The sequence below is a fragment of the Cryptomeria japonica genome, chromosome 4, assembly GCF_030272615.1.
Source record: "Cryptomeria japonica chromosome 4, Sugi_1.0, whole genome shotgun sequence".
Lineage (NCBI taxonomy): Eukaryota > Viridiplantae > Streptophyta > Pinopsida > Cupressales > Cupressaceae > Cryptomeria > Cryptomeria japonica.
The window spans coordinates 776,725,214-776,745,500 of NC_081408.1; the positions used below are offsets into that span (position 1 = coordinate 776,725,214).

The 20,287-nt window shown below is 33.3% G+C and overlaps 1 protein-coding gene across 2 annotated transcripts; it reads left to right on the forward strand.

The window, feature by feature from the left end:
* The first annotated feature begins 1,145 nt into the window (after window positions 1-1,145).
* On the forward strand, window positions 1,146-11,241 carry LOC131031987 (cleavage stimulation factor subunit 77). Of its 2 annotated transcripts, XM_057962862.2 has the most exons (4): window positions 1,149-1,597; window positions 10,361-10,456; window positions 10,713-10,868; window positions 10,956-11,241. In XM_057962862.2, exons 1-4 carry the CDS (start codon window positions 1,495-1,497, stop codon window positions 11,123-11,125), a joined length of 525 nt encoding a protein of 174 aa, XP_057818845.2. In that variant the 5' UTR covers window positions 1,149-1,494; the 3' UTR covers window positions 11,126-11,241. The 2 variants fall into 2 exon arrangements, with proteins under 2 accessions (XP_057818846.2, XP_057818845.2); XM_057962863.2 differs by lacking the exon at window positions 10,361-10,456 and having other exon boundaries at window positions 1,146-1,597.
* Window positions 11,242-20,287: the final 9,046 nt, after the last annotated feature.

Here is a 20,287-nt window from a genome sequence, read left to right on the forward strand (position 1 = left end):
TTATATCTCCCTCTATCTATATCATTCCCCTTGTTCCTCTCAAAAATTTGTGTCTCTTATTCAGTCCACCTCTCCTACTCTATTTCTCTCCCTATCTCCCTCTCACTCATCTCACTATCTCTTTCTATCCATATCTTTCTCTACCTCTATTTCACTCCCACCCTCTCTATCTCTCCCCATGTCTCCCTCCCGCTCTATCTCCCCCTCTCCTTTGTATACCTCTATATCCAAATCTCTTAACTCTATCTCTATCTCAATATTTTCTTCCATCTCTTTCTCTTTCTCTATCTTATTTTCTCTACATCTCTCTCTATCTCTATATCAATATCTTTCTCTACCTTTGTTTGTATATATAAGTTCCTCTCTCTCTCTCTCTCTCTCTCTCTCTCTCTCTCTCTCTCTCTCTCTCTCTCTCTCTCTCTCTCTCTCTCTCTCTCTCTCTCTCTCTCTCTCTCTCTCTCTTTATATATTTATCTCTTATATCTCCATCTATTCCTACCTCCTCTCTTCTTTATTTATCCCTCTCCTTAACTCTCCATATCCCTCTGCTCCTCCATCTCCTTCTCCATCCCCATCCTCATCCTCATCCTCATCTCTCCTCTCATATTAAATCGTTTCTAAATATAGCAAAATTTTCCTCAATTCAGTCTCCACACCTCTTCGGTGTACCCATTGCACACCAAGGTGCAGTTGCTAGTTTAAAAATAAAATAAAAAATCTATTTTTAATACTCTCCATCATTCATCGAGTGCCTATATTATAAAATTAGTAAAATTGAAAGATTACATAAAACAAGAAAACCTAATAGTTAAAAAATACTAAAAAAAATATTTTTAAAAATAAAGGGTATTAACTAAATCGTAACAAAAAAAAATGCAAGTCATTAGGAAGGCCAAATGAAGAAAAACATACCCACTCGTTCTTCCTTTTGTCTTATCTTCTTTTAAAAAGATGTCCGCAACAAGAAAAAAAAAAAAAACACGCTCGGCACATGCTATGACTATGACTAATTTTATTTTCCACTGATTTTCTTAACATTTTTTATTACCCTCCCTGCCCACCTGGCACCGACAAAAGAACTGCCCGGCCGTAACGTCAGAAAAAGATGGCGAAGATATCGGACTGCTAAATATAGTTAAAAGTTTATCTTCCTTCAATTAATAAATCACTTCTAAAATAACGTTTTTAAAAAACGCACTCTGGGGAGAGCTTTGGAGCTGCAAGACTGGCTTGGGACGCGGAATTCTGCTGAAAATCGAATCGAATTTCTAAATATAAGCCACCCACAAGCTTTGTATTAAGCGAGTCCTTTTTAAGTGAAGGGCAAGAGAAAAACGAAGGGATATCCAAGCTGCCTATTTCAATTTGCAATATATTACAGAGTTTCAATTTGCCAATTTCAATTTGCAATATATTACAGAGTTTCAATTTGCCAATTTCAATTTGCAATATAGTACAGAGTTTCAATTCGCAATATACTACAGAGGTTCATCAATGGTGGGAGTCATGTGTCTCCCTGGACCAAAGCCTGGCAATCTTCTTGCTGGTCTATCACCGTCTTTGGCTTCTTTTATCCAGCATCTACCGCCGTCTAATAGTAATCTCCCTTAACCATACAAATTTGATTTATGTTTTTCTTTGCTTTTTTAAGGTTTTAAATTCCACAAATTCTAGTTTCCTACGAGTTTGGCATCCTGATATGTGAGGTAGATGTGTATATGTCATTCGTTTGCTTTTTTAAGGTTTTAAATTTCACAAATTCTAGTTTAGTACGAGTTTGGCATCCTGATATATGAGGTAGATGTGTATATGTCATTCGTTTTCTTTTTCCTTTTAAGGAACAATTAGGGTTTACAATGTTCTCCTTAGGGTCTGTGGTCCCATAGCGGAGACAAACTGGAATTTATCCAGCCACTTTTGCGGACAAAACATGGAAGCATTTCCCTTGTGATATGGTCATATTTATAAATCAAGTCTTCTCGTTCTGGAAACAGTAAAAAGTTCTCCCGAATCTTGATTTTGAATATTTTTATAAAAATAATAATAATCTTTTATTTCGCATTGAAATTTTCTAAAATATCTCAGTCAGACAATTCAGAGTTTTAGCCCCCCACTAGTGGCAGTGGGCTTGAAACCCCCCTTCACGGTAGGACTTATTACTCTTCGCTGTTTTTGATTTTAAACAAGTTGCAGGGAACTCTTGCTTCACCTTTACAAACCAGATAAACACAGATTATTAATAGCAGTCAAGAGAGCAGTTTATTGTATAAATCAGGAATATTTATATTTATATATATGTTATAGTAATTGTTTTGTCTAGGTAATGTTGGATTTTAGAAAGCATGTGGTTATCCCACGGCCGAGCAAGGGTTTCCTCTTGGTGATTTTTGTGTTTGGGATTTATGTCTCTTGGGCTTCACCAATTAACATTAGTGCTTTGTGGTTATTTTCATCTTCTTTGCTTCCTTCATGTATTTATTCTATTTGTAATGTTTTTGCAAAATTTACCTTTTTGTATTCCTTCCTTCCTACTGTACTACTCCCTTCCTATTTTTGTTTGTTTTCTTTTTTCCCTCATTCTATTCTATCAGGGTACTATCACGAAATGTTGTTACCAATTAGTAGCTGAAGCTTGGAATCTGAAATCTCATTAGTTTTAACGAGTCTTTGGATCATTTGTAGCGTCTTGTATAGGTCCTTCCTCTTTCAAGGGCTTCTCGACGTCTTTTTCTACCTCATCCTCTCTGTCTTAATGTTGTTTGGCTACTTTGGCACTCTACACATCCATCTTGTCTTCCTTGTTTTCTTGGTTTTGGCTGGCTACTTAAACGCTTTGCCCAACAAACCTCTCCATTTGGATATCTTCCACAATTCTCTAATTTGAAGGTTCTCCTATGCGCGTTACCAATTTTGGTTCTGTATCATCCTCTGTATCACTATGTTCATTAGTTGCAAGCCAATATCGTTTTGTCTTTGTTTTTGATTTCATGAATTTAAGTTGTTTTGGAGTTTAGTGGCAGACTGTTCTTGCTTTTAATCTTACTCCTTTTTCTATTTTTTCCTCTTTTTCCCTTTTGTCTACGTATTCTCTTTTCTTTCCCTTTCCATTCTTTGTCTTCTATTCTTTGTTATTGTTTTTTCATTTCTATTTTTCTCTCCATCTTCCCTACTTCGTTATTTCAATAATCCCTCTTCATCTTATCCTTTTTCAAACATTGCACCTGATTTGTCTCAGTAACTGCACTTCTTTAGGAAGCTGTCCCTTTGTCGTATGCCATCCCCTAGTTGCCTAGCTTCTTAAGGGATTCGTTCCTAGTAGGTATGGGTCTCTCTGATCACAAAGGCACCAACATCAGGTGGCACCACAAAATGTTACCAAGAAATATCAGGCCAGGTGGATAATTGGGTTCTTGTTATGAAATTCAAATTATCATTTTGATGTCAGATGATAAAAATGATTTAACACACACATATACACATACAGTATAATATTTAATACTGATAACGTATAGCATATATCTCAATATAACATTATCTTTTCTTGTAGGGTCAATTTATTTCTTGTTTACTCATCTCATGTGCTAACCTAATCTATATATAGAGGTTCTCTTAGGGTAAGGACTTGTTGCATAGATCTGTGCTTAGATAACAACATGCTTGGGCAGTACCAAAGTAGTACTGATAAACTGCACTTACTATAGTTGTTGATCCCCTGCTGCAGTAGCGGTCTCCTCAAATCTGGATATGTGCTTTAAGGTATAGATCTTTTCAGCAAATAGAATAGAGGATTAGTCAGGCTTTTTGAGGAAATGATGGGAAGCTTGGCTGCTTGTTACTTAGATCCACTTCCTTTCCCTTGATAGTTTTGCAAGAATGGACTGAAAGTTTAAACAGTGTCATTTTAGGTGAGGCGATGCAGGCCTTAAGCATGCACACTGTGTCGGCTCAATTAATTGATGTTGTGATAATGAATTGAAGCTATCTTAACTTTGTTAAGCCTAATAAATGTACTGTTAAACAATCTCTTCTCATAAAGAGAACAGGCACAGCAAATAACTTTATCCTGTCATAATCATTATTTCATGATGATTCATTAAAGTGACTCAGAAAAGCAAGCCCTTTAGATAAGCCACGGTAAATACCCAACCTGGGGATGAGATGCCTAAAACGACACTATGCCCCCTAAGGGGTGGTTTAGCGTACTCTCTTCTATCCAGCTAATCAGCACTTCCAAGTTATGTCACAAGTTTTAGCTTTGTGTTTGTGTTCAACAGAGATTGAAGTTGCCAAAAAAGATTCATGATTAAATTTGAATAAGATTAAATTATAAACTTTTATATGTATATTTAAAAAATATAGGTAAATTATGCCAAGATATATCTTATAATAGAAGGAAATCTGAATACAAGAGTTTAAAAAATATGGATAATAATAGAGTTGCATAGTTGGAAACAAGTGTTGAGGGTTCTATTTTATTTGAAGTAATAAAATAACACCTCCACAAAAACCAAAAGATGGCATATTTCATGCATTTACCCGTCATTTGCATGTCAAATTGTTTCAAAATTGAATTTTTGTTTACGGACATTTTGATGTCATTGTAGATGCCTGGGCATAATAAATTAAATAATTATTTCTTTTAATTTCAATAATTTAAGTTTAATGTATTAAATTTTAATATTAAAATGAGAAGATGAAGGACATGGCAATAAATTTAAATTACTTGGACTGAGAATAGCCCAAAAAATATGATAATATAAATCAGTGGGAACTGGGACTTGGTTGAATGTAAATATATACAACGTGAATACAATCTAGACTTGAAAGCCCTTCCAAACAAATATATATAATACACAGACATATTTAAAGAAAATAAATGTAACAAAGTAGAGTTGCCAGACAACGCTAAATAAATAAAAGAAAACCTGAAGTGTAACTTCTGTCCCCTGCACCTGCTGCAGCCATTTGATACAGTTACTAACTCACCACAATGCAGGCTTGTGAGGATCAAGCTCACCTATTCAGAGTTGGAGCTTTCGCCTTAAAATTGACCCTTGAGCTCATACAAATTGTTCCTGATTGTGCCAAAATTGTCTATGAATCCCATGATATTTCATATAGTTTACTCAACATTGGATGGGATGGTTTGAATCTCAACTCTGCAACAACAAGAGTTCACATTGGCCAATGAATTCAACGTGGGGGACTTTCAACCTTGGCAGACAACAGGCGAAGACTCACACTTTTTATAAATATATTTTGATAGGGAAAACTTGAGCCCTTTACCATATGAATTTTAGGGCAAATTGCAACAATTCTTAAAGTTTTTATTAAGTTTGCTGAATTTTGAACTTCAAGCATTAAATTTGGCTTACCTTATGACACAGCTTTTAAGCCTTATTTTGTTTGCATGGATCGACCATGTAGAGTTAATGTGTGGGATTGTGCAACACTTGCACCTTCTATTCAGCTATTCTTTACCTGGAATTTGAAGTGATGTTCGAATGAGATCAAGGATAAGTGGAAAGGGATTTAGCATTCCGTAGGGTTCTATCTAATAACCTATTTGGAGTATGGCTTTTATCCACTGCCCTGGTTGCAAGCAATGATTCAACCTAAACTGTAAGTTTGTTAAATTTTAAGATAGGAAGATAAATTTATACTCTTTAACATCTAATTTGGAGTATAGCCTTTAGTGGTGGTGTCAGTACATTTCTGCCGTTTTCATTGAGTAAATGCAATATTCATGGAAGGATGGTATGAATTTTTTCAAATGATTACAGAGCAATTTGATAAAGTATAAAATTGCTAAAATATATATTAAATGTTATGTTTGCATCAACCTGACTAGTATTCGGTGGTTCTCTGAGTTTCTGGATGGCGGGATGTGGTGACACAGTTTTGTGGAAGGCAAATTTTTTTTTCCAAATTTGGAGGCAAAAAAAACTATGAGCAGATTAAATTTTTAAAAGAAAATGCAATGCACTGAATTTGCAGTGAAATGCCTTCCCGTTTGTTTTTTAGGGAGTTGTAATATTTTTTTCCTTAAAAATTTACTTTTTAACAAAAAAGTTTTCCTTAAAAATCCAAACCTCTTAAAAAAAAATTATACACCAAATGGAGCAAGCTGCTCAGTCGTCCATGTCCCCCAAGTCACGAAGTCCCTAAATGTTGGGTACTTCACCTGGACCCCTAGGGATATGTACCCATGGAACGTTGCTAATATTAGTTGTATGTTTTTACAACACCAAATCCTCTCTGGCCGTTTATCTGCTGCAGTTAAGTTTAATAAAGTTTAATCTAAAACTGAAAATTCATAAATCTTCATAAAACAAAGAATATGCCAGTGGTAGTAAGATGAAACTGGTAAATGAGTATGATCCCTTTTGAGTTGTAACTCATCATGAGTACTTTGTTTTGGGCACATAATTTTTCAGACTTTAGAACTTCAACTGATCCATCCTCAGTTGATAAGCTTTTTGTTTTATGCTGTAAAATACTTAGTTTCAGGCACCTTTGTTTTTTCAACAACATTATAGATGCCAAGATCATTCAACATGGATGATTCAAAGCACGAGTCTTTATGCTCTTGCACTTTCATCTCAGATCAACCCTATTTCTGAGTAATTCAGTAATTTCATGAGTTTTTCTAGGGTTTTACGAGTTTTTATAGTAATTTTTATTCGCTTTTTTTTGCCATTTTGGGGGTTTTTTAACATGATTTTAACGTGATTTAAATGCAACAAATCATTGAAAATTGGGTCAACGATTTTTTCATAAATCGGGATTTTTTCAGGGAATAAATCAGCTGGCTCTAGGATTCAGGATTAAAAGGGTATAATTGCGATTTTTTGCAGAGTATTGTTTCTATGATGTATAGTTATACAATGGTTTTAGTTGTCCTTAACATGTTGAAAGGTTTGTTTTTATGCAATTGAAATATTCTCTCTCTCTCTCTCTCACACACACACACTGTGTTTTTAACATTTTAATAGGTGTGATTATATATAATTCCAATCCGACCATAACACAATGTGCCATTACATTTTACACTGTTTTAACACACTTATGTTTTCCATGAGACTAGTTTGAGAAAGAGACTATGTCTGTCACACGGGTTAATTTGCCTTGATTTGAAGATGATGTTTATGTGTCTTATTAACTTCTCCTTTTCTTCGACTTCAGGAAGTGCACCAGATATGGATGTTATTTGAGACATTCAATAAGGATGTTCGTTGCTTTAAGCTTGAAAGGTTGTCTATCGCAGAGCTTGATGAAGGAAATGCTGATGAAGCCCGAGGTATCAAAGTGTGCTATTCCATTTCAAGCTTAAAGCAAGGAACATCCTTATTGAATGTCTCAAATATGAGGCCATCGAATGCAGACCAAGGATGTAAGAGAGAGGAACCTATAAATGTTAATATCATTTTTTTGTTATTAGAAAACCTTAGTGCAGAAGGGAACCTATGTTTCCGGCTGCATATTTTAGCGATAGAAAATTCATTTAGTTCTTTTGTTTTTAGTTTGTAAATTTAGTAGTTCAGTTATACATTCCATCCAAGATGTCTTTGCAATGATGCACATATTGTCTTTATCTATTGCGGGTTGTGGAAGTACAATTAATTTTATAATTTGTGGAAGTGCAATTAACTTTATAACCTTTTTCAAGTTTTTTTTACAAAACATTTTAGTTTTTAGAATCTAATACATATTTTTTAATTCTTAAATATCTGGTAAGCTTCTATGGAACAGGTTTTATTATAGTCTTTATCTTGTTGGAATGTTCAATTGGGTGCTCAAGGCTGTATCAGAAATTAAACCTGCTCAAGAATCCATCTGGAGTAACAGACATGTCTTGAATCTTTTTATTTTCTACTCAAATATTGAGCTTGATGGCTGCATGCAATGTTTTATGGTGACATAAAACTACTATATAGCATATATCAGTTCATGATGGATTGCTTTATTGCTTGGCATGGTACTAGCAAGAAATATGCTAATTACCATATTTTATTTATTTATTTATTTTTTTGTATGTAGTGTCAGTGAAAATAAAAATGTGGATCAATATGTTGATTTTTCTTGTGCATATGCATCTGAGAGTTGATGTTTGTATCTGTTATCATATCTACATTGACAATTTAAAACAACGTAAAGTTTTTCTTATGCAAAAATGTTACATAGAGGCTCAAATGTTCATCCAGAAGAGAGCCAAGGAGGCCGGCTCATCTCTTGAATTTAGAGGATGTTCTATATCCCTGGAACACCAATCATAAAATTTTAAAAGCTCAATCCATTTTCCGAATTTTATTTCATGCATTTAGAAATGCTGCCAAGGGACCTTAAGCTTAGATTAAGTTTTTTATTGGTATTCTCAAATATGTATGGCTATAAAGAAATTTGAGGTTGCTAGCTATGGCAACGTTTTGTTTGAGAATTTTTCTGAAAGTACGCAAACTGCATCTGACATATGTTTCAAAGCATGACTTAAGAGACAGATTAAGAAACAGATGTCCGTATGTAGCTTAACAAGGAAGCACAGAGGAGATAATGCATCTACACGTAGAAGACTACAAAAGCATATGAAGACGAGCATGATATCAAATGACATTTTCCATGATGAGTATCTAGTGCCTTTATATCAAATGATAACAATGCTCTTTTAAAGATTGACCAGAATTTCATTCGAGTGACGCGCAGCCTTTGCAGGTCGTTAATCTTTTCGTTTGAGTGGTCTGGTGGACTTAGTGGGTCTCCAAACCTTTTGTTTGAGCAGTGCAGTGGCCTTTGTATGGCTTAATTCTTACTTGAGAGCAGCACGGTGGCATGTGTAGGACGGCTTGAAGCCTTCTTTTAGGGGCTGTCATGGCTGTTATGGGGTGTTAAGCTTTCTATCGATGGGTGTTATGGCATATTGCAAATTATTTTTATCTAGATTGTCTCAAAATGTGTTTAAATGAATGCTAAACAAGTCTTAGATGTCTTACCTTCACTCAATGAAATTTTTTTGATTAGATGGTTTTTTGTATGCTGTAAAAATTATCTTTGTTTTGTATTTTAAATGCAAAATAATCTAGTAGTGAATTGTTATTGATAACATTGTTTATATTAGAGAGTAGCTTCTGGATTCAACTGTGTTGGATTAGTTTAGCATCAACGTTGTGGGTCACATTTCCTACATTCCTCTAGCTCTAGCTTTCTTTCATCCTGATGATGGATTTATGCTAAACAAATCCAACATAGTTGAATCCAAAAGCTACTCTCTACTATTATGAACTGTGGAAGTTCAATGTCTCTAATTGTTTATAATGTTTTAGCCATTTTTATTAGTTGAGGATTTCATTTTGTCATTATATGATAACTTCATTGTGGTGTCATTCAGAAACCAATACAATGAGAAAACTGTTGTCCAAGCTAAAGAACTTATTTGTGAATTTATTTATCAGTTTTGGTTCATACATGTGCTATTTTATATGGATGTTAAAATGTAATTGTTTATTAGTTTATATGATACTATCTTGTCTCTTTTTTTTTCTTTTATAAGAAATTCTATAATGAAAGGTTGTCTAATTAATAAGTATTTTATGGTTCATGATTAATCATAATTGAAGTATCACTATATTATATATATATTTTAATTATCATGTTATCGGTACAACATAAATGAATATTAAACACCTTTTTTAATAAATTTAATTTTCTTATCAAAATTGTGCTAAAGCTGCAGCTGCTTCATGTAACTCTTCTGGTAACAATCATATCAACTAATTAAAAATAATAACAATTTAATCAATTGAATAATCTTAACACAATCTTTTTTGTTTTTTGGTCCTATAGTGATCTTGTTGGTCTTTGTTATTCTTTTTAGCTATCAATAATTAGCACAGAATATAAAATGAACTCTTTTAAAGCCAACTTTGTAAATGCTTCTTGTGACATTTGTATGCTTGAAAATGTCTATAAAGCGTTTATTTTCAGGTGCTTAATTTTTATGCAGTTGATTTTTTTTATTTTTTATTTTTTTTAAGACTGCATGTGAAGAAGGCAAAGTAATAATGTTTTCATTTGTTTGGTTATTAATGATAGGACTTTTAATATACATCAATATTAATGATATGATTTTTAATATACAACAATATTAATTTTGAAGAATCAACAGTTTAGATTATTTTGAGTTCTTAAATTTTTTTAAATCAACAAATTATTAATATATAGAATAGGGATGTAAGAAAATTGATAAAAATAAAGTCAATTCTATGATCATTTCTAGGGTCCTTTTAAAAAATTGTTCCATGTTTGAGATATCTAATTAATGCAGTGGATATTTAATGAAATAATCACTCTCAAATCAATATTGCAGATTCACCATTAATATTACACGAGGGTAAGGAGGCACACATGGTTAACACATCTTCATCTTTGACATCATTCATTCATGAGTTACCTATTGTTAATGGTGAGTTGAAAAACATCTTTTAGTTGACTCCTAATTTTTTGTTATAGTTAGAATGGTGTATAGAGCTTATAAGTTTGTGCTACTTCTATAGAAGTATCATTTAATTTTAGGATATATCATCAGTGTGTTATATGTTGTATTTAATCATTTATTTTATCTAAAGTAGATGATATTGTTTTCATTAAAAATACCCATCTAACTAATGGGGCTTATTTGTCATATTGATTATGGATTTTTTCCCTATTGAACTTTATAGGACCTTTACCAAATGTGGACAAGGTAATTTCTGCATTATTACATGGTGACATTTCATTTCATAAGAGTGGACTTTCATCAACTTCTAGGAGGGCAAATTCTTCAACAATGAAGTCATTCCAAACAAGCCATTTGCTAAAAAGAAAGCAAGATGATGGTAAGTTTTGATCTTCCCTTAGGGAGACTAAAATATTGAATCTAAATGTTAGTCTTGTACATCTAATCTTGTTTGATTGCCTAGCAGATGACAAAGAAGAGGTCGTTTGTAAAAAATCGATGATGGATATATTTAAGTTGCGACAAATAAGGAAGCTTAAGCTTCAAGCCATGACAACCAATCAAAATCAAAGTGGAACTACTTCTCGTACTACTTCTGGAACTACTACTTCTCATACTAGTTCTGTTCACAGTTAATAACCTTAAACAAATTTTGACATTGCAAAAATAACATAAAAGATTATTGCATGTCATTTGTTGTACAACAATTTTATGTAACAAAGAGAAGCATTTGCTATTTGTTCTTGACAATAGTGCTATTGTATTAAAGTTGGAATTTTTGTAAATTCAAATTTTGACATCTTTAAAGAATAATGTGGAATTCTTTTTGTTATATTGTTTTAGGATAAGATGTTGTATAACAATATAATATAGGGAAGTAAACATGATTGTTATACAACATATGGAAGTAAACATGATTAGTTTATGCAACAATTTCCTTTCATGTAAAATGTATGTAATGGGTTTTCTTTATTAGATTAACTGCATGATTTTTATTTAATATTAAAATATAGATCATATAATTTTATTGTCATTACGATGTAGGGTTTTTTATTATAGTGAAATTTAAGAGTAAAACAATTAGGAAGTTCAACAATGAAACCCAAAATATTCCTAACCCAAAAATGTATGTCTATTATAGTGAAATTTAAGAGTAAAACAATTAGGAAGTTCAACAATGAAACCCAAAATATTCCTAACCCAAAAATGTATGTCAAGGAATGAAAAGAAGAAATTATTAGAAAAACTAGTTAAACTCTAATGTTTACTTGCAAAGTAGAGGCATCATAGCAAATTATTCTTTTAACTACCATGACCCAAAAAGGTATGTCAAGGAAGGAAAAGAAAAAATTGTTGGAAAAGCCATTAAAAACTTTAAAAGGCTACTGATTGCTTGCAAAAAGTGCAATTTTAAGTAAACTATCCATGAAACTCATCTAAAAAGCAAAGAACAAAAGCCCACTCTTATAGGTAAAAGGTCTTATTTGAAATAGTGTATTATTTCACTGATATTTTTATGTGTTCTTTTGCCAAATGTTAAGTCTTGTGACCATGAACTAAACCATGAATTTTAGAAGAAAACAATGTCTTAGAAATAAATTATTTTAACTTGTGAAGGACATATATATCAAAATTATCAAAATTGACAAGATAAAGCAATATACACATCTAGAAATATTACAGTAAATCTTCTCAGAAACATGCATTGACGAAAGTTCTTTATCCAATTCGTAGGGAGTCTATAGAATATTACTAATCTAATTTACTAGTATGGTGAAAAAGAGGAATACAAAGTTTGCATTGACGAAAGTTCTTTATCCAATTCGTAGGGGAGTCTATAGATTATTACTAATCTAATTTACTAGTATGGTGAAAAAGAGGAATAAAAAGCTTAGACTTCCTGCCTATTTTGTAGGAGACAGTGGTCATCATTAGAAATATACATGGAACTCATCTAAAAAGTAAATTGAAATTTTTTAATTAATTTTTTTTCTATAAAGAAATCTCAAATTGCTTTAATAATATATTCTTGACCAATCGGTAATAATTTAGATAAACCATTTATTATATTAAAATACAATATTAAAGTACAAGAAAAATCCATTAGCATCATGAATTCAATGATCAAAATATTCATTTAATTTTTTGGTCTTGTAAAGGCAATCTTCATCCCACTATTGCTTTTACATCCCTACTTAGATGATCTTAATCACGTTTCATCATTTTCAATGGAAAAATTCTAATGCAAAATATCAATAGTGATTGAATAACATGAATGATCTTCTCCAATCTCTTCTCAAATCTTAACGATTGCAGTATGAAATTAGATTTGTTTATGAGCATAAAGCCATTAATGTGGTCTTTCTTTTGAAATGGTAGTACATACCTATATGTATGTATGTATGCACACATATACCCATATATATGTATACATATGCATACATACATGAATTTACTTTTATGTAGCACTTATTTCTTTCACTTTATGTTTGAAATCTCTTTATTTCTTACATTACATAACAAAATAATTATGATTAGGAAAGCTTCTAATTTAGATTTACATATGCATGAAAGGTAGATATTGCATAGAATATACATTAGAATATAAATCATGTTGAACTTACTATTTTGTGCATGAAAAAAAAAAGCATACATGCAAATTATGTATGATTTCATAAGTAGGAAGTTAATGCATATAGTATCATGATGTTATCATTTGCATGAAAAGGAAAGAGTTAGTTTTAAGAGCATATGCATGTTTTTTTATTTTATGTTTCTTATTAAAGAAAGTAGTTTGTTTGCTTGCATGTGATGGGCTTACCTTTAGGGATGAGTGTTGAATATGGGCTAATGAAGAAGGTTGATCATATTTTCGAGAAAAACCAAATATTTTCAAGTGCTTTGGTCAAAGTTGTGTTTTCATTGACATGATGAATGTAGCCTAGCAAAATTATATTGGTATGTTTCTTTGCCATATCTTGATAATAGGACATTTCATGTTCATGTTAGAACATGCAGATTTGCTAGATTGCATTGGGGTTCCCACCTATCTATTGTTTCTAGGAAGATATGAATTTTTAGTAGGGTCAATTCTTTGTGTTTTAAAAGAATTTTGGGGAAGCATGCTTTGTGGCTAGGCAAAAAAGTGTTTCAGCCATATTCGCATCTCCAAGACTTGTAGATGATTGTTGGGGTCAATGGCATTAAGAGACTCATCGATTATATTTCATATATCATTTTTTCAATATTACTTATGTTTATACATCATTATTTGTATAAGTTGACTTCATGGCATGAGAGCGTAAGCTGTGGTATTTGTATTTTTCAATCATGTGCTATTCTTAGTTTAGGTACTAAAATGTAATATGAAAATTATATATACACTAGATTTATATCATTCGATTTCCATATTTATGTGAACTTGAAAATTTATTTTATTTCATGATAGAGTTTAAGGGTTGTGAACCTTACATTTTGTATTAGATATCTAGGTTTAACACTAGGGCCTTTGTCTACCATGCTAAGTCGCCAACTTCACAGGTCACTTCATAACCAACCATGGTGAACACCAGGAAAGGTGGATAAAGAAGTGAGAAAAATAATGAGTAGAATTAGAGGTCAGACCAAATCCTCAACCTCTTAAACCAACAAAGAGCTATATCGCTATATCGCAATGTCTCCACTTCAACATTAAACCCCTTTCGCGATATGGTGATATTTATGAACTTAGCTTCTTTTGTCACTATTTCGCAGACTGCTAAATATGATAAGATATGGGTCTTGAGAAAAAGTGATACCTTTATAATCTTTATTTTCTTTGTCGCTTTTGCAGAATGCTTATTAGTTCCTGCGTAGCATATTAGTTCCTGCGTAGCATAGAACTATAGCCGAGGGCTTGCACTAAACAGTGATTAAACTCATCTTTCTCAGCCAATCACAATTCAATATTATTTGAAGATTTCTCCTCCTTGAAATGTTTTATACAGAAAACTGATTGATATTTAACAATTTACTGTTGAACATCAATCTCGGCAAGATCTGATTGGATGATACAGAGCATTGGTCGTTATCAAGACAAGAGAACGCAGGGTATCGAGGAGGAATGCCGAAACCAAGACAAGGCAATGGTGATTTTGAGCTTTTGGAGATGGTGTATTAAACATTGAGAGAACACCTGTGGTAATCGACCCGAATACAACATCCTACCTTTGAATGGTGGTGGGATTTCATGGAAAATGCAAAAAATCAGCTGTCCCATTTACATGGTTGACCGATTTACGTGGTTGTTGAGGATATTGAGCTGCATCTCAATGTTTCAAGGCAGAAAATATATGCCTTATATGGGACTGGTCTCTCAAAATCATGCAGTTTTTACCATAAAAGTTAACAAAAATAACCCTAAAGAAGTTGAAGAATATCCCAGTATGGCATTCAGATCAAGCGCATATCCTCCAAAAATTACTGTAACTGCTAGAATTTTTTAGCTCCTCAATCTACAAGTTAAGTTTCCTTCTTTCCCCCTCTGCATCTTTTAAATAAAGCACTTAAGGATTTTTTAGATATGTTTCTTAGAAGATTTAGAAGGTAAACCCCAGAAAATGCCGAAGGATAAATAATCCATTAACTCGGTAAAGATTTGTTCAATTTTGGATGTTGGTGGAGCGTATGTTCAAACCTCAAATATCTTAAGTTTTTAACTTCATTTTAAATACAAATATTTTCGAAAGTTGTACTAACGGATCTGACCGATTAGCTTAGATTTTTAGTTTCACTTTTCACACAGAAATTTTGAAAAACTTTAGTGATGAGTTGGATGTACTGACACAAACCCTGTAGATTCTTGGTTTTCACACAGATATTTTAAAAAAGCTCTCTGATATTCTATTGGAATAGTATTTTTTTAGGGTCGTATGTTTGCAATCACATTCTAATTATAACACTAAGCATTTGTAAGCTGGTCAAAATATTAAAGCAATTTAAGTTTTCTTTAAATTTCTAAATCTAAATTCTCACACAAAAGAATAAAGCCTACATTTTCAGATGCATTTGTACCTCTCCACCACATTATAGTTAGTTTTCATTATTGTGTGGTTATTATTGGCCTGAAATACAAAATAATAAAACCCTAAGTGTTCAGAGCCCTTTGTGCCTCTCCACCATTGTAAAATAAGGGGCTCTAGGATTCACAACTTTATGTGCACAATACGAAGAGTAGATACGAGGGCACTGGGCGATACTATTGTTTTTTAAAGGAAAAATTATTTTAGAAAAGCATGTCAAGTCTTTGAAGAACTCTTTTGTTTGAAAAAATGACTGGTTAGGGTTTCAATTGGCACAATTTGGTATAACACATTTCACTTTCAAGTTTTTGTACTTTTTAATTCATATGGTCCGTTTCTGTAATTAGATTTTAGCATGGCTAAAACAATTTTAATTGCAAGATTTATGACGAAATATTGTTCTCATTTTTACCAGGGAGGATGTTGGTTGCGAGCTTTGGAGTTTTATGGATTTGTAGATATACCTTGTTCAAAAGCCCCTCTTTTGGCACAGGCTCGGGGATGCTAGCAAAGGTTGTAGTGTTTGGCTGTACACCTGCCAATTGGACCCATTTTGTCCATATCCTGTAATCCTGGCAGCCCATGAAATAAACGTAAGGACAAGACATACGTTCCTCCCAATTTGGCAGGGTAGTTTTAGAAATAGGAGATTAGGCAAAGTACAAGCTAGGAATGGGTATTCCGGAATGTCTAGTGTTCAAAATTCAAATATTCTACTGCCACTTAAGATTCTACTATACAAATATTTTTAGGCAGAATATTTTCTAGAAATATTGATTGAGTGTGAAATTTTCAAATGTCAAAATATTTTTGTGCCATGCCCCATACCCTATTTTGTGTTAGAATTATATTAAACTCTAGATTAAATTTTAATTGCTATTGCTTTATGTGCAATTTGAAATTACTTTTGGAGATGTCCTTGTTATGTGATTATCTGGTTTTTGTTTTGATATTTGTGTTTATTAGATATATTAATGTACAACATCTTTCCTAGATTAATATTTATGTTTTATGAGATTTATCTTTATGTTTTATGAGATTTATCTTTATGTTTTATGAAATTTATCTTTATGTCATACACATCCTAGTTAGTTGCTCAAGACCTTGCTTGTGACTAGTTCCGTGCATTTAGGGAGTCATTTATATTCTGTGTTCTACATAAAATACTTAAAAAAATTGTCAAAACAAGGTTTAAATGATACACCTCTTCCATGTGGTGTGCAATGGGTCTTGGCATTTTTTTTCTTGATCACATATTACATTTGGAATCTCATTTTGGACAAAATCTGGGATACGACACATAAATTACTTTTCTAGCTTCAAAATTAGATGTATACATTCTTCTAAGATTAATGTTGCCATGCCCCATACCCCAAGGTAGAAGAAGTATCTGCTAGAGTAATATGCCTTCGTAATTGCCTTCTCTCTATTGTTGGACTATCCTATAGCTTTCATAATTGTTTGTGAAGTTGAGAAGATCATTCAAATCCATAGATACTATGTAGGCTCCCAAGTTCATTTTGTTGTTAATCTTTGCATTGAAAGTATCTATCTAGTTTGATTGGTAGTTTCTATGAGGAGATCCATGACTAATTATAGATGATTTTGAAGAAAACACTACTGAATCATCGTTATAAGGTAAGACTCCTGCATCCAATGCAGTTGGCCTTTTTGAATTTTCATGATTCTCTCTAAATCTTCCATATTTCAATGGAAGAGTTGCTTCAATCTCATCTAAATCTAGGGCTTTTGTTTCCATAGAAAAATCAATGTAATTATTACTATAGTTGTTGGGTGGCTACATTTGAGAAGTGTTCATCATTATGTCCTTTCTCTGATCAATAAGAGATGATTCAAGACTCTCTATCAGCTTCTTATAGTTGTTGGGTGGCTACATTTGAGAAGTGTTCATCATTATGTCCTTTCTCTGATCAAGATTCTCTATCAACTTCTTCAAAGAACAATCATGTTTAGATATGAGCATATTCTAATCAAATCCTTGTTGGTGATTTAGATGAATTGTATTATGTAATGTGCTTGGGCTTGTGTCAGCCATGGTGGCTACCTAAGTAGGGTGTTTTGTTCAAATAGTTGGGGAATGCTCCATGAAAGAACTAACTTCTTCTTTTAGGTCTGCAAACAACTCAAAACAACCACACAACCGACCTTATACTCCTATGCAGGAACTTCGCTACTCTGTAGCACTTGTTACAATAGGAAATGGGTCCTACGAAATAGCGATAATCCATAATATACCATATTTAGGTCCAAATATAATGACGAGTAAGGTGTATAGACATTTTTAAAGGAAACTAGTGGAAAGTACAAACTCCCTAAATGACAAGGACATAATTCTTTTAGTGCCTATTGATGGTTCATATATAGGGGGTATAGGGAGAGAGAGAGAGAGAGAGAGAGAGAGAGAGAGAGAGAGAGAGAGAGAGAGAGAGAGGTGGAAAGAGTGAGAGAAAGAAGGTGACATAGACAAGTAATAAAGGAAGAGGAATAAAGAGAGGGAAATAGATAGAGAGGGGGGAGATAGAGAGATAAACATAGGGAGGGAGAAATAGGAAGTGTGTGTATATGATATGAGTGAGAGGGAGATTTTTACAAATTATATATTATAGTAAAAAATGATTTAAAAATATAGAAAATAATTTTAAAAATAGAATAAAATATAAAACTGTACATTATGTGAAATACTGTATATAATTCAAATGACCACAAAAGTAAATAGTGGAGTTGCGACATTATGATTTACCCAAAAAATTTGTTAATCAATAAATAGCATACAAATTGTATGAATGGATCTAATAATTGGTATAGTGATCCTATATTTTATTATTGAAGAAGTTGGGAAAGTACAACTTATGAGATCCCAAGAGCATCTGCAAGCAAAATACCTGTCACAAGAGAAGATTGGAGACAAAACACAAAAAAGGCTCTGAAGAAAAAGATTATCATTTAGAGAGGGAATGAATAAGAAAATTACAATACAATCCTTATGATAGGAGAATATGAAACCCTAAATATGTGCAACCCTAAAGGGATAAAGAGTATTTAATAATTAGAATAATTATTAAATATCTACAATATTATTAAATGCCTAAGTTTCACTTGAGCGTAGAGTATAATAGACTAATAATTAAACAAATAATTATTAGCTAATACAAGATAACTCTAACACACCCCCTTAAGATGAATTTAGGGAGTAGCTAAAAAAATAAATGCAGGAAAGCAAAATGCAACTACATGAAGAAGGCAAAAAAATTTGGGTCTCGACAATAAAGCCTGATGAGGTACCCAATCACAACCAAATCTCTATGAAACAGAGAAATAGAGAAAACCACATGGGATAAACTCTACTCCAAAAAGAGATGGGAAAAAGCATGCAAAAAAAAATATGAAGGAAGGAAGGCCTCAATGAGACCCCCCAAGGACAACTTCTTTCACCCCAAGCATAGAGCACAACTGAAGATAGCATGGAGATGCAAAAGGTTTAGTGAATATCAGCAACCCGCTCCTCCGTAGTAATGTACTCCAAGATGAGAAAGTCATCCTGAATCAACGGTCTGATGAAGTGCATGTGAAGCTCAATGTGTTTAGACCTCTGGTGCTCCATTGGGTTACGGGAAAGGTGAATGACACTCTAATTGTCACACCAAAGAATAATGGGACTATCAAGAGGGAACCCAAACTCACTCATCAACTATCGAAGCCATAAAACCTCCTAACTAGCTAACACCACTGCTCGGTACTCAACCTCTGTAGATGATAATGCAATAGCAGACTGCTTCTTGCAAGACCATGTGAGAGGACCAAAACCAAGGAAAAAAACAAATCCAGAAGTAGACTTCCAATCTTGAGCATCACTAGCCCAATCTGAGGCAGTGAAGCCAACAATGTGAGGGGATCCTGAAGTATAGTGAATGCCAAACTGTGTAGTGCCCCGAATGTACCTCAAAATACATTTGGTTTCTTGCCAATGGCTCTCATGAGGATCATGGGAGAGCCGAGAGACAAGACCAACTGCAAAAGAAAGATCTAGGCACGTATGTATCAGGTACAACAAACTGCCAACCAACTACCTATATAAGGTAGAATCCACAAAGTTTAGAACAAGTGGTAGACAAAACAACACCTAACTGAAATGATGTGGGTACAAGTTTGCAAGTAAGCATGTCAAATCTGTGAAGCATATCAAGAGCATACTTCTGCTGAAGTATGGAAATCCCATCGGAAGACTGAATAACCTGTAGGCCCAAAAAATAGTGCAGAAGGCCAAGATCTGTCATCTCAAATTGGTCCATCAAGGCTCGCTGAATATCCTGAATCAAGGAGGACGAGCTACCGGTAATGATAAGATCATCAACATAGAGCACAAGAATAACTATATCATCCCCCTGATGTTGAATGTATACTGCAGGATCAAAATGACAACGTGTAAAGAGTGTGGAGAGCAAGAAAGAGTCCGTCTTCTCATACCAGGCCCGAGGAGCCAGTTTGAGACCATATAATGGGCATCGAAGTTTGCAAACCAAAGAGGAATACTGCACAAATCCATGAGGCTTCTCCATATAGATCTCCTCATGAAGGTCTCTATGCAAGAAAGCACTCTTCACATCCATTTGAAAAACCGTCCATCCCTGTGAAGTGGCCAGAGAAAGTACAAAGCGAATAGAATTCATCTTGGCGACAAGAGAAAAGGTATCGGAGTAATCAATACCCTCCACCTGAG